The following is a 14688-nucleotide window of genomic DNA, read 5'->3' on the forward strand; positions in this document are numbered from 1 at the left end:
ACATAAAACAATTGAGCGCTTTACAATATTTTGAATGTGTCCAAATACTTGTTCACAAAATCTGGATTATCTCCAATTACAGGAGTTATTTTCGTATTATTTTTTGACATCTCATCAAAGATGAAGAAGATTATGGAAGTCTGGGCATTTACGGGGCTGACGACCGTCATAGGCTGGTTTAAGTGATCACTTTACACACGTGTAACATTCACCAATTCTACCCATTATTGACAACCACACTACTCAAATTCTTGGAAGTTCTATATTTATGAACCAATTTAGAAACTTTGTTCTTGAATCACTAGAACTTCACTAGAGACATCTATTGGTGAGATGTAAAGAAGCTTTTTTACTAAGCAGAAACTCTTATATTAGTATGTGAGATCCGAATCCTGGATTATATTCACACACATGAGAAACGCCAGAAAATACCATTTTCATTTTTATTATTAACCTTATAATTTGACCAGATAGTTTATTTACAACATTTTGAATGTGTCCAAATACTTGTTCACAAAATCTGGATTATCTCCAATTACATGACGGTCGTCAGCCCCGTAAATGCCCAGACTTCCATATTCTTCTTCATTTTTGATGAGATGTGAAAAAAAAAAAAAACAATTGAGCGCTATTTAAAAAAGATCAAGAAAGCGAAGACTGAGAAAAAAACATGATTTTTTTACGAATATTTATAAGATTTGGTATTTACACTGCACGCGGTTTACATGAGACGTCATAACATCGTAGCTCAGAGGTATTTGTTAGAGTTTTGTATTAAGCTCAACGTGAGAATGTTGAATTGTAATAAACACGTTTGTGGAAATTCCGAAAAACATTTTTGAGGCATTTTGCGTGAAGTATCATTTAAATTATTATAGGCATTGTTTCTGAATGAGAAATGTTCTTAAAATTGATTGTAAATTTAGGAAAATGTTCGAAGATGTCTATTTTTTCTAAAAGCTTTATTTAATACGCTCACGAACATTATAAACAATATAAAAATGGAAAAAATGGAAACAAATGGATAAAAATATTAATCAATGTTAATTAAAAATATAAAGAAAAAATAAAATGACATAAGTTCTAGTATTTTTCTAGTGAAAATACTTGAAATATATAGAGAATTAAATTTATTATTATTATTATTTTAATTTTAATCTAGTACTTTAACTCAGGGTAATAATGTAATTTTAACCTTAAGGAACTCGTAAAATAACATTAACTAATAACTAGTACGGGTATGCAAGCCCGAATGGCCTAGCCAGGGCTGGTTTTCTCCTTTTCTACATAATATTGCTATATTTTCCTTGAGAGTTCCTTACGTCATCTGCAACCCATCAAACATATTCCACTCCTTTGTGTACGGATATGACTGGTCACGTAATTACGATAACCTGATGATTTCAATGCCGTACGATATGAATTTGGCGCACATGCAGCTCAGAAAACAAAGTTATATTTTGTGACTAACTCGAAAACATGGAAAACATGAAAAAATTATTACTCCATGGGATATATCGACGTGCCCTACGTTAAGTGCTCTAACTACATTTTTGTCAATTTTGAGATATTTGGTATGTTATCAACTGACCGTTATCTACAATTATAAACAAATAAAAAAATATATAAAATAAATTACGCCTAGTTTTCAGGCGTATAAGACGCTATCTAGATTGAATTTTCGAAATGAAATGAACTGAACTGACAAAGCATAAAGTTTTAAAACGATTTAATACATTAATTTATCGTGTTTTTGAATGTATAATACTAGTTTATAATTTCAGATAAAAGCGACAGTTAATAAAAAAAAATACGTTGAAAAAATATTCTAAGCTCTCTCCTGTAAAGTAACAGGTTTGCAGATAGAGTACTTTACGTAGGGGCCGTCGATATTATATTAACCACTTTAAACGTCTTTTTATCTCATTACATTTACTGAATGAAAATTTCTAATATTCGACTTGGATACGCGATGTTTCGATGCGTTTCTAATTCCGCCAATTCTGCCAAAACAAACGACGGTTCATCGACTCGGCCGTTCCGTGTTTCCGCGCAGTTCGGTCGCCCGTAAAAGTGCAGGGATCGCGATTGAATTAGCAGCCGATCACTTACATGTAGCGCGCCGGAGCTGGCTAGCTGGCGGCATGTAAGGACGGCGGGCTGGCGGCCTAGCGGGCTGGGAGACTGAGGGCTACAGGCCTCCGCGGACGCGACTGACGCGGGAAGAGCGACTCGCCGACTGATAATAAACGCGCCGGGGACACGGCGCGTCCCGAGGCAGAACCACCCGCCGATCTACCATCTGAACCCAAAAAGAAAAACAGGCTTTCCTCTTTATGTGAAATTTATGTATGTTAACTTTGTCAAAGTGTGAAAGTTTGTGAATTCGTATATTTTTCGTATTAAAAAAGAATTGAACATAATACTGAAAATATCATAAAGAAGTAACCAAAAAGAAATGCAGGCTTTCCCCTTATCTAAAATTGTTGTCTGTAACCTTGCAAATTTATTAAATCCGTATATCCGATTTTCGTATGTACAAAGAGTTGAATATGTTATTATTAAAGTATTATGATACTAAAAATATTATCAAGAAGTCACCAAAGGAAAAATAGGCTTTCCCCTTTTAGATGATATTGATATCTGTAAATTTGTAAAGTTTGTGAATCCGTTTATTTTTCGTATGTACAAAGAGTTCAACATAATACTGAAAATATTATCAAGAAATAAGCAAAAATAAATACAGGCTTTCCCCTTATCCGAAATTGTTGTCTGTAACCTTGCAAATTTCGTGAATCCTTATATCCGATTTTCGTATCTACAAAGAGTTCAACATTATACTGTAAATATTATCAAGAAGTAACCAAAAGAAAAACAGGCTTTCCCCGTATCTGAACTTGATGTCCGGAAACATGTAAACCTCGTGAATCCGTATATTTTTCGTGTGCATAAAGAGTTGAACATAATACTGAAAATATGATCTAGAAGTACCCAAAAAGAAAAACAGGCTTCCCTCTTTATCTGAAATTGTTGTCTGCAACCTTGCAAACTTCGCAAATTCGTATAATTTTCGTATGCACAAAGAGCTGAAAATAATGCTGAACATAATGCTGAAAATATTACCCAAAAACAATAGGCTTTCCTTTTTGTCTATTTTCGTCTGAAAAGTAAAGCGCATGAATTCGTATACATATTTTTCGTATGCACAAATACTTAATACTGAAAATATTATCAAGTACAAAATTACTTTCAGGGGTTTCGTATATTATGGTACACTCGTACATAGTTCACCACAAATTAATGCAATAAAAAAAAACATTCACATAGCTTTCAATTTCGTCATTGATTAATTTTAAGTAGGTATTTCTGCGGTTTTTGGTTAATTAAATATATTTTTTTGAAGTTCGATCCTGTTTGTTGGATGCAGCTTGGATCGAGATTGGATTCGATAACGTGGCGGGTAATAGATCACAATGTCGTAACGTCTTTTATTCAACTACTTATTTTTAGAAATGGCGGAAAACAGTGTTTACCTCTTTTCTGCAGCACAGATTTATAGCGAGTGCACGAAATTGTATCAAGTAAATTGGAAAACGTAATGACCCTGTTAAATAATGAATGTTGATGTAAAAAAGTAGTAAATGCCGAAATTTTGGAACAGATACAGGTAGATGATTTCGTATGTTTGGCAATTATGTTTTCTAGGGATGGAAAGATTGATAATGATATAGGATTGAGAGTGAATGCTGGGAACAGAGTGAATACTTGAAAGTGGTCAGGCCAGGAGTCGGAACAATCGGCGGGTATGTACGAGGAGATGCATGAATGTGGAAAAGGTGGAGATAGTTTGTAAAGACAGATTGGTGTGGCGTTCGGTTAGTAAGTTTTTTTTTAAATAAATAGATTAAAAAATATATTCTACTAAATAGAGCATGCAACATTTTGTCGAGGTTAGTGTTTTTTTATTTTTATTTATTTTTTACTCATTTGCACATTAAATAAAAATAAAAATAAGATATGGACTCACCATTGTTGCGGATGTGAATTTTTCAATTATGTGGAATGGACTTAATTATGTTGTGGGTACAAACACCGCCTCCGCCTCCGTAGTGTGATGGTTAGCATGCTCGGCTACCGTTCTGGAGGTCCCGGGTTCGGTTCCCAAGGAGGGGTCAAATAAATATAAGTGATTATTTCATTCTACTATTTATTCAACATTATTCTGGACTGGTACCTAAAGTGAGAACTGATCAACAATATTCTACGTGTGATCAAACCAATGTTATAGGCATAAACTCTTGAATGTTGTAGACATGGATGGAATAATGTTGTAGGTACATGCATGCGCATACTTATCAATATTGTTGGTACAAACATACCAATATTTAGACATGGAATTGATAATGTTGTAGGTACATATGTATGTGTTCACAAATGTTGTAGTAGTGAACTTATTCATGTAATAGATATGGACTTAATAATGCTTTAAGTACAAATATGTTGACGAATGTTGTAAGTATGAACTTATTATTATCTTAGCTATGGAATTATCTATGTTGTAGGTATGTGCTCACTAATGTTGTGGGTATGAATTTATAAATGTTGTAAGAATAAAAAAATTAATGTTGTGAGCGTGAACTCATCAGCTGAATAACTATAGAGTATTATTGTAATTGTTTAAATAAGATTTTGTTTCCATATATGGTGATACGTCATTCTGGTAGTGTGTGTTACATAGTACATATTTTAAAAGCTGTTTATGTTCATTATGAAAATATCAGTATTTTTTTTGTACTAGACACAATTTATTATAGTAGTAAAAGTTTTCACATTCACAAATTAATTTAGTCTTTTTTTTGCTATAAGTACTAATACAGTAAATTATTCTATAATTTGACCATTTTCATCACTTGACTGCACAAATTAAGCTTGATGCAAATCTTTCTCAGTCGCAGCATCTGAAAAAATAAAACATTGATATAATCCCTAGATAAAAATAGGGTAGTTAACGAGTAGGATAATATTATATAATGTGTGTATGTGTGTAAAAACATAAGTGTAAAAGTTTACATTTATGTATCTATAATTTCATTTAATTTTATTCCGGAAAACTGTTTTTTCTCTTATTTTTCTATCATACACTGGATTATTCACCCTACGGATGATATATCAATTGGAGTAAGTATACTTCACGAATTCCCAATAGAGGGCACTACCGTCAGCCTAAATTCTAAATCTATCAAAATAACGATAAACATACAAAATAAATCGAAACCGTGCATCTATACTTCTTTAAAAATTTAAACAATATGGATCATAAATATTGGGCAGAATGGTGAACGTTACGGAAGTGCGTAAAGTGATTACTTAAGCCAGTCAAATACCCATCTGGAATGCTCACCTTCTTTCATATAAAACCATAGAAACTTAACCTCGAGTTGAGACACTCATATTATACTGTTATTTCATTTCAATCATTTTATTTTATATTTTTGTTGTATAAGTTTCTCATGTATGGTATAGATATTGATATTCTAACGTATGGTAGATATATAAGAAATATCAGATATTTAAAAATCAGAATATTTACCAGTTGGTTTCTGTTTAGAGCTTGCACAAGACACAGAAGCTGAATTCTCAGCGTGTGTAGATTGACATTTGTGACCCTACAAAAAAACAGACAATTTAATGATTAACATCTCGCTTGCAAAAATGATCATCTTTATAAAGCAAGATATTAAAAATGTGATCTGGAGAAAACCACAGCTATGCATTGAGTTATTACAGTACATTAACACATTGCAAATAATTCACTCCATCAAATCATTTAAAGATAGTTTAGAGACACAACTTTGTAACAAAGCTATGGTGCTTCAAATGTGTCTCCGGCAAAATCATGAATTTTGAGTTGTGACATTGTTTTTGCAAGTGAGCGATACATGCATTCTTTCATCGCCTTTTTCATATTTGCTATAAGTGATTACCTTTGAACAAAGTAGCTTATTGCATGTGTCCAATTCTTTGGAAATGGCATCTAAAGTAGACTGTGCTTTAATTTCTATCGGAATGATTGGTCTGAAAAAATAATCTAAATTATAACAAAACTGAAATCAAGTAATGAAAATTCAAAGACAAATAATAACAATAATTGACTTACTCATTCACCCGTGAAGAATAATTTATATCATTCCAGTCGTTAAGTTCTTTTGATTTTCCTGAAAAAAATATTGCATGATATTTATTTGTTTAATTTACGAAATTTGAAAATAATTGAAAAAAAAAATTGGCACAAATGATTGCTCATTATTCTTTACATATTATATAACCCTTTAATTTACCTTCCATTTAAAATTTTGACAATATTTATATCATCCATATATGTATATGAAATTATGGATTGAGTAGATGTTTATCGATTTGGCACTAATATTTGTGAAATTTATCACACCGATTGGTACTTTATATATTTTGTAATTTAAAAGTACAATATTTTCATTGTTGTTTATTTTTCACTCAATTTTATTTTTGATTAACAATATGAAATTATTTTATTTTTTATTTTTATTTTATTTTATTGGAAGGAAGAACAACAGTTACAATATATGATAAATCAGAATACAAAAAAAAAACCATGAGTACCAATTACAGTTCTTTACAACTATGCATAAGAAAAGTCTATTTATATCTATAGACTTTTCTTATAAGTCTATATATATTATAAAATGAATTGGCAAGATTTGATGTTAGTGCCTCACCAGATATTACGCATATTGGATCTCTAATAACAAATACTCATGCTTTAAGTGTGGTCAAATCTAAATAACAGTAAGTTAAAAGTTAACTCATCGAAAATTTCACAGAAGTCTTGATAAATTAGACAATAGTGAGTGTAAATTAACATACTTCTAGGAACTTCTCCATCACTCAGATCATCATTAGATGTTTTACGATGGCTAGATAGAGGCGACTTGCTAGAATCAGAAGTAAGGGTATCATCGCTTGATACATCATACGTGGCATCGTCAAAAGATTTCAAGCTTCCTTCTTCCTCTTTGATATCTTCGAGAGTTTTGGTAACTCTTTTGACTTGCCCAATAGACTGGTTGTCGGAGTCAAAACTTGTTTCGGTAACTGCAATTTTAAAAAGGATATATGTATTTATGTATCAATTTCAAGTAGTTAGTGAGACACAAATAGGTAATATAATAAAATAACAACTCTATAATTTTTTCCACATTCATTTTATTTAACCTATTTCTTCTTCTTCCTGTTTCCATTCCAACTTATGAACTGTTGCGGTCGGCTCTCCTCATCCTCAAGTTACAGGTCCTTCCATCATGAATAACGACACCTAGGCCATGCATTCGAATCATGTTACCTTTCTGTAGCATCCATGAATTTTTTGGTCTTTCTCTATATGTCTTTTGAGGAAGATTCATGATGATTGCCTGCTTCAAAATATGTTCGGGTTCTCTGCATCCTATGTGCCCATACCATCTCAATTTTCTTTCCTCTACCTTACTTTTGATGTCTGTTACACCTAGGCTTCCATAAATGTGTGAACTCTTTATTTTGTCAGACGAGTATGTTAATTGTACACTGCTAATATGAAAGAGTCCCTTAAGGACGTGCACAGGTTTAAGAGAGTAAAAACAAATAGATTTTAACCTGCTTCTGCCAAAATTATACAAGGATAGGAGATTTCTGTGCGATAGTATTTTGGATATTTATTTGTGACTAATCAAATTCTCATAAAACATTAATTGAGTCAGCGCCTAAACCATTGCTAACAAGCATTATTTTTAATAAGATTATCAATAGATGTCACTGATTATACCAAAAGTAAGAACTCATGTTCACGCAACATATTATATGGTATGATGAGTAACATTTGGGAGCAACTATAACCGTTTGTGGCGTTTGTGGCGTTCTACAGCTCTGTTTTAAAGGTAAAATACAAATTAGTAATATTTGTGATCAATTTTACTTAAGAAATTATACAGACCTTCATTAGTAGGTTTATCAGTAACTGCTTGAGCAAGTGCCACATTTACAGGATGCAAAGACATTTTACGTTCCTCTTCAGCAAAAGTATCTTTCCGTTTATTGATTTCTGGAGAAACACTTCCAGTATGATCATTTTGAGATTTCCCATTTGTGCTTAGCTCATCAGTTTTACCCTTCTGGACTGTTTGCAAATTTTCAATTGAGTCTTGCTGTTTAAATACTTCCAAATTACTATTTTGGATATCTGGAGGTAAGTCATCCGGTGTATTCATGTCAAGTTTCTCATTTCCAACAGTATTTGATCCATTAGACAAATGAACTTTCTTAGACGGTGAATTACTAAAAAGATTGAGTGTTAATATTTCAAGTGTGTCAAAATTTTTGTTTACAAATTCTGGATTTGCCCTAGGAGTTGTAAATATCAAGATTTTATTTATTACTACTACTACTACTACTACTATCATCACGCCATTTCCTCGCAGGGGTAGGCAGAAAGGATGGAATCCCACACTCTTCAGTCCTGACATACACTCCTCGCCTCCTTCACATCCATGCATCTAGTCATACATGCCTCCGATTACTCAGATTTTTGACACCACCAGATTTTAGGTTCTGATTAATCTGATCGTGCCAAGTCTTTTTTGGTCGTCCTCGTTCTGTTTTCCCGCTCACATTTGCCATATTTATTTTCTTAGTCTATTGCTCGTTATCCACTCGCTCCACATGTCCATAGGTCCAAATGTCCACTTTTTTTATTCTGACATACAATGATTTTCCATACATTTGTCTGAGGGAGCGCATTTCAACAGCGTATTTATTGACATCTCAAATAAGAAAGAATTTGGAAGTCCAAAAAATAACTTTAATGAAAATTGAAAATAATATTTACAGGTAGCTTCTAGTATGTATAATGATAAGGGAAGACTCTTACATATATTTCATGAAGAATTCTTCTGAAAAAAAAACCTAGCGAATTCAACCATAGATGTCGCTGAAGAAGTAGCATACAGAATTTCTTTTAGCATAAATATCATAAGCATAGCATAAATATTACTTAAGAAATTTAAATAGCACGGTTGTCAATCATAGGTACAATGGTGAATGTTACGGTGAATAAAATAATCATTTAAATCAGCCAATCATAGATCGTAAGCCCTGTAAATGCCCAGACTTTTATATTCTTCTTCATCTAATTTGAGATACCAATATTTTAAATTCATCGAATGTGTTGAATTTTATATTTTAATTACCTTTTTAAATTTGTAATTGAAATATTGTTGCCCTCAGCTATTTTTTTATTCGGACTTGAATGTGGTGAAGCTGTGGGAGATTTATGCTGAAAAGATTTTAAAAGTTTATAAGAAATTATCATAGAAAATTGTAGGCATATAAGATAAGAAATGTACATTCATATATGTATTTTACATCCTCACCTTGGGACTAAAAGACAATCTTTGAGATTTAATCTGCAATGCATCTAGTTGTTTCTGCATATCTGTCAATTTGACTAATAATAGGTCATTTGTTGCTCTCTGCGCCTATAATAATATTTCATTTACAAGATTTTGAAGTGAAGAGAAATGACAAATTATACTTTACTTTGCAATAATGTACAACACGAGATAGTAAAGATAGTATAAAATTTAGAAAAAAATAGAAAACAGACTTCATTTCAAAAAGTAAATTTGAAAATAAAAAATCTTAAGTGTATTCACATACACTGAAGTTTCTTCTCACAATGTAATGGATACATACATATTTTTGTGTTTGTATAGAAATAATATAAATATAAAATTAAACCCTTATCCGCACCCCAATGGTGCATAGGGCACTGCTTCATATGAACGCAGTGTTATCTTGATCGTTTACACATGAAGAAAAGGTGATCAGCCCTCCGCTTCAGGTACCAGTCCAGGGTAATATTGAATAAATATTACAGTGAAAAAATCACTTATATTTATTTGACCCCCCGTGGGAATCAAACCCGGGACCTCCAGAACGGTAGCCGAGCGTGCTGACCATTACACTACGGAGGCGGACGGAATAAGTTAATGATAAATATTGGAATATCTGAATGAAAGCTAAGATTATTATTAAATATTACTTGTAGCTCCAACTTTTCTTTCTGAAGTTCTTGACGAAGGCTGACAATACTTTCTGATTTGATCTCTTCATTGTTAAGGGGTTTGATCTCTTCACTTTCTTTTTCTTTTAAATATTTTTTTGCCTAAACAGAATTGAGTCAACAATTAAAATAGGTAAATTAACACACATGCAAATATATAAATTTGGATGGATTTTGGTTAGGATAGATATATTACAGGCACTTACATTTAATGTTTTTAAAAGTTCTTCCACTTCACTGACAACTCGTTGGTTTAATTTTGCTGATTTCAACTGTTGTTGTAAATCCAAGACCAGCATATGTTCCTGGGTAAGTTGTCTACTGATATCATCTGAAAATGTACAAGAGAGACTAAAAACTTTTAGAAAAAAACATATTAATTAATTAAGATACTCAATTATTAGTGTTGTTTTAAGATACTCAATTATTAGTATTGTTTTAGTATTGTACAAGAAATAAATTCATCCTTAAATATAATCTTAATTAAACAACAAACAGAAAAAAATCACAATTCATATTAGATTAGGGTAACAAAAAAGACCCTTTTTATAATAATTATAAAAAACAATTTATCTACTCAATTATTAGTATTGTTTTAGTATTGTACAAGAAATAAATTCATCCTTAAATATAATCTTAATTAAACAACAAACAGAAAAAATCACAATTCATATTAGATTAGGGTAACAAAAAAGACCCTTTTTATAATAATTATAAAAAACAATTTATCTACTCAATTATTAGTATTGTTTTAGTATTGTACAAGAAATAAATTCATCCTTAAATATAATCTTAATTAAACAACAAACAGAAAAAAATCACAATTCATATTAGATTAGGGTAACAAAAAAGACCCTTTTTATAATAATTATAAAAAACAATTTATCAGAAAGTAAATATGCATGTCGGTCATTTGGAAGAGGAACGTCATAACTAAATTTCATTTTTATTTTTCAGAAGACATATTTGAAGCTCTAAAACTTTATTCCTAGTCATGTTCGTTTTACTATTTAAGAATAATTTGATGGAATATAGTTTTGGGAATATGTAAATGTATACTAAAAAACTTCATGTGTGGCTGTGGTTTTCATGGGACCATGATTTAAAAAAAAACATACATTTCACATTTTAATTGCAATATTGTTCTTGCAAAAGAACAATATATTTACACAATTTTAAAGTAAAATATCTAAAATATTATATTTCTTTCAAACTCACCGTAAATGCTTTGCTTTAAATCATTATCGATGGTCGTTTGAATTTGGACATCTTTATGAGATTTTGTTTCATTACATTTTGCATTAGGTAATGTTGTAGGTTTTCTTTTACATGGACTATCAGGAACATCAACCTTCTCCAAATGATTGTCTGATTTTATAACATCTTTAGGATTAAAGCTTCTTACTTCCTCAGACTTATGATTCGAATTGTAGGATGGATTTTTATTTTCGTTTACTGTCAAATTCTGAAAAAAAACATACATGATTTTTTTTTATATTTAGCCATACATGTTTGTTACATTGTATATTAGTTTTAGTTTAATAAAAAAATTTATAATTAGAATCTTAATTCCATCAATAAGATGTTATACACCAATAAATCTATTGAAAATATCATATAAGAACTGTACTAAAATAAATAAATAATTTATACTTACTTTGGGGCTATCTGGAGATTGACTGAAAATATGAAAAACGTTTAGTATTTATCAAATAATATTATCATTCATTCATGTATATCAATTTGTCAAGCCAAATTTGTCAATAATTGCCTAAAGGCAGCCATTTGCTTTTCTAAATCCACTAATTTTTTTTTGCAATTTATGGATGCTTGAAAAGTCCTAACATGTTTAAAAATTGCTTTATTTTTACTACAAAAGTAAATAAAGAAAAAGCTCCCATTCTAATAAAAATATTGAAATAAAACAATAAATTAATTACATGATTTCACTTGATTCATCTTCAGATCTATCTTTTATGGTAGCCAAATCAAAATTGACCTTTTCATTGATTTTAGAAGATTCTGAACCATCGTATGGTTTTGATCTATAGCCTTTGAATGATGACAGCAAATGTTTTTGAGAGTATATTTGTCTTTTTAAAATGTTGACTTTATCATTCAAAGATTTATTTACATCCTGTAGATGTTCAATCCTAAAAAAATAATCATTTTATATATAAAGTTGTACTATAAAACTACAGTATTCCAAATGATTACAGATTTTTAGTCTTATTTTTATGATGAAACTTTGTTTGATTTCAACATGATCTTAAAGATTTGTTGAAATTTATGGGGCTTGAAACCAATTTATCGATTTTGCTATTTTGCGATGGAGCAAACTTGTTTCAAAGAAGTCATGTAAAAATGTTGAATAAAATTGATATTTATTTTGAAGGTATGTCAACAGCATCACCACGATGCTGTTGACAGATTATTTGTGAGCTGAAAAAGCACCACATAAAATGTTTTTGATTAAAGTACAAATAAGGTGCCACAGAGGATCAAATGTGTCATAAAATGTGATCCTGTTATATAAAATTCTTAACAATTTTTTGGACAGCCCTGATCTCCTAAATCAAATAAAGATTAACACGCGTCAAAGAGGTACTAGGCAAAAATCTATATTTGCAGTATTTTTACATAATGCAAACTTTGCCATGTTCTCTCCGATTCCGCGTCTTCACATGTTAGCCAATGCTTTTGAAAGTATAGATTTATTTAATATTATTATTGAATAATATCCACCTTGAAGTCTGTACTTTCTCAGCATTTCTTCTCCATGTTATAATGGATAAATTTCAACGTTGTATTTCACGCTGATAGTGTGTGAAGGAGACATGTATTTACCAGTGCTTACGATTTGTTATTTTATTATTATTTTATGTTTAAGACTTTTTGTTTCTCTATTAGTGTATTCATTAGTGTATTTTTATATTAGATACTGTATATATGTATTATGTTAAAGGCATTAGCTGTTCAATAAATAAATAAAATTCCTTCTCATGGAAATATTTTGACGAGTTCCCAAATGTCCCCATCAACAACATTGTAGCAATATTATCATTGTAGCATTGTAACAAAATCGTATTAATAATTTAAGAAAATCAGGATCATTTGAATACATATAAATTATAATATTAAAACTTACTGATATGTTTGTTCTTGCAATATTCTCTCAAATGGCTGATAGCACTCTGAACGATTAGAATCTGTTTTTTGTTGTTGAGTTAATCTTAGCAGCTTTGTTCCCATAAGCTTTAATTTTTCATCTTTGCTGTTAATTTGCTTTTTCAGAAAAATATTTTTTTCAACAGCAGTATAAAATCGATCCTCCAATTCTTTACGACTTAGTTTAGATATGACATAATTTTGCAGTAATTCTGTAAAAAAATATTTATATGGCACAAAACATTCAAATGAAAAAAATATATATATAATGTGTCCTTGTGATGTATTATACTATGATAATACAAACTACAATTAATAATTATATGCTAAAGGGCACCAAAGGTCCTAGGAGACAAAGTATGGCTGGGAAGGGGCATTTTATATTTATTGTTTATAATGAGACATTCTGGCAATTTACTTACTTCCATTGACAAGTCCTACTTAGACCAGTATGTAAGATAGTAATGATTAAATTTAATGTTAGACCCCGATAAAATGCATGTTTGAACAAATTTATCTTTACAGTCAAATTAAGCTTCATCAAAAGTGAGAAATTAACCAAATTATACATGACATTGAAAATGTTGCACAAATTGTAAAATTGTATTACTGTAATGACAAATTTTAACTGGTGAAACAAGTATTTCAGATTTTTTTTAAATGTGGTGTTAACTATTTTAATTTTTTTTCTGATAATCCTATGAAATCAATAAATGTTTTTTTAAATTTAATTCTATATCTATATATGAATGACATTTGTGATATTTTATTTAGTTAATAAATTAGTTTTTAATTCTCTCAAACACAAGGAATGGTGATATTCACATTTTGGTAATTCAATAAAATGATTATGCAATAATCGGATTGATAAAAAGTTCATTGGATGGAGGTTTGTAGTGTCAACAATTATACAATAATTAAAATTCCATAATAAGTCATCTAGAATAAAATCTAAAAATAAACAAAATAAACTTAAAAAGGAAATTATCATCACCTCTTTCGTTTCTGCCACCTCCATGAGATTTGCATAAATTATATCCCCGGGTAGTTTCTGCAAATCTATTTTTTATTTTTGACATGGTGTTGAATACCGAAAGGAAAAATTAGAAAGCAATAAAAAATTCAATATTAAACAGGAATTTTTACATAATTTTCGGAAAATTTGGCACTACTATTACTAATAACAATTTTTATTTACAAGTTATGAACCTGTCATACTTGGCAGTCTATTTTAAAATTTACAATCATGTTTTGTTTACATCTTGATTGCGTTTATTGCCATAGCAACAAACACAATGAAAAAATAGATGAAATAACGGAATTAGTTTATGGATGGAAAATATTTATTAATAGAATTTGTCTATGGCACGAAGTGTCAATGTTGACAG

At 30.4% G+C, this 14688-nt stretch overlaps 2 protein-coding genes across 5 annotated transcripts in view; both read right to left on the reverse strand.

Moving 5' to 3' along the window:
* Positions 1-2241, reverse strand: part of Obsc (Obscurin) — a 120588-nt gene extending 118347 nt beyond the window's left edge. For 3 of the 4 annotated variants that reach the window (XM_088257995.1, XM_088257997.1, XM_088257993.1), the window contains exon 1: positions 2113-2241. The gene's annotated coding sequence lies outside the window, so the exon portion shown is untranslated. The remainder of the gene's footprint in view (positions 1-2112) is intronic. The other variant, XM_088257996.1, reaches the window with a different exon arrangement.
* Positions 2242-4193: 1952 nt separating this feature from the next.
* On the reverse strand, positions 4194-14597 carry LOC148310750 (uncharacterized). Its single transcript, XM_088258007.1, has 15 exons — positions 14295-14597; positions 13281-13512; positions 12073-12285; positions 11790-11811; positions 11351-11597; positions 10339-10463; positions 10112-10234; positions 9441-9545; positions 9258-9343; positions 8006-8346; positions 6904-7131; positions 6158-6215; positions 5985-6075; positions 5591-5666; positions 4194-4958 (listed from the first exon to the last, which is right to left on the reverse strand). The coding sequence occupies exons 1-15, from the start codon at positions 14377-14379 to the stop codon at positions 4924-4926; spliced, it is 2067 nt and encodes a 688-aa protein (XP_088114133.1). The 5' UTR covers positions 14380-14597; the 3' UTR covers positions 4194-4923.
* Positions 14598-14688: the final 91 nt, after the last annotated feature.

The sequence above is a fragment of the Brachycentrus maculatus genome, unplaced genomic scaffold (assembly GCF_059751285.1).
Source record: "Brachycentrus maculatus isolate JH-2025_06_01 unplaced genomic scaffold, ASM5975128v1 h1tg000089l, whole genome shotgun sequence".
Classification (NCBI taxonomy): Eukaryota; Metazoa; Arthropoda; class Insecta; order Trichoptera; family Brachycentridae; genus Brachycentrus; species Brachycentrus maculatus.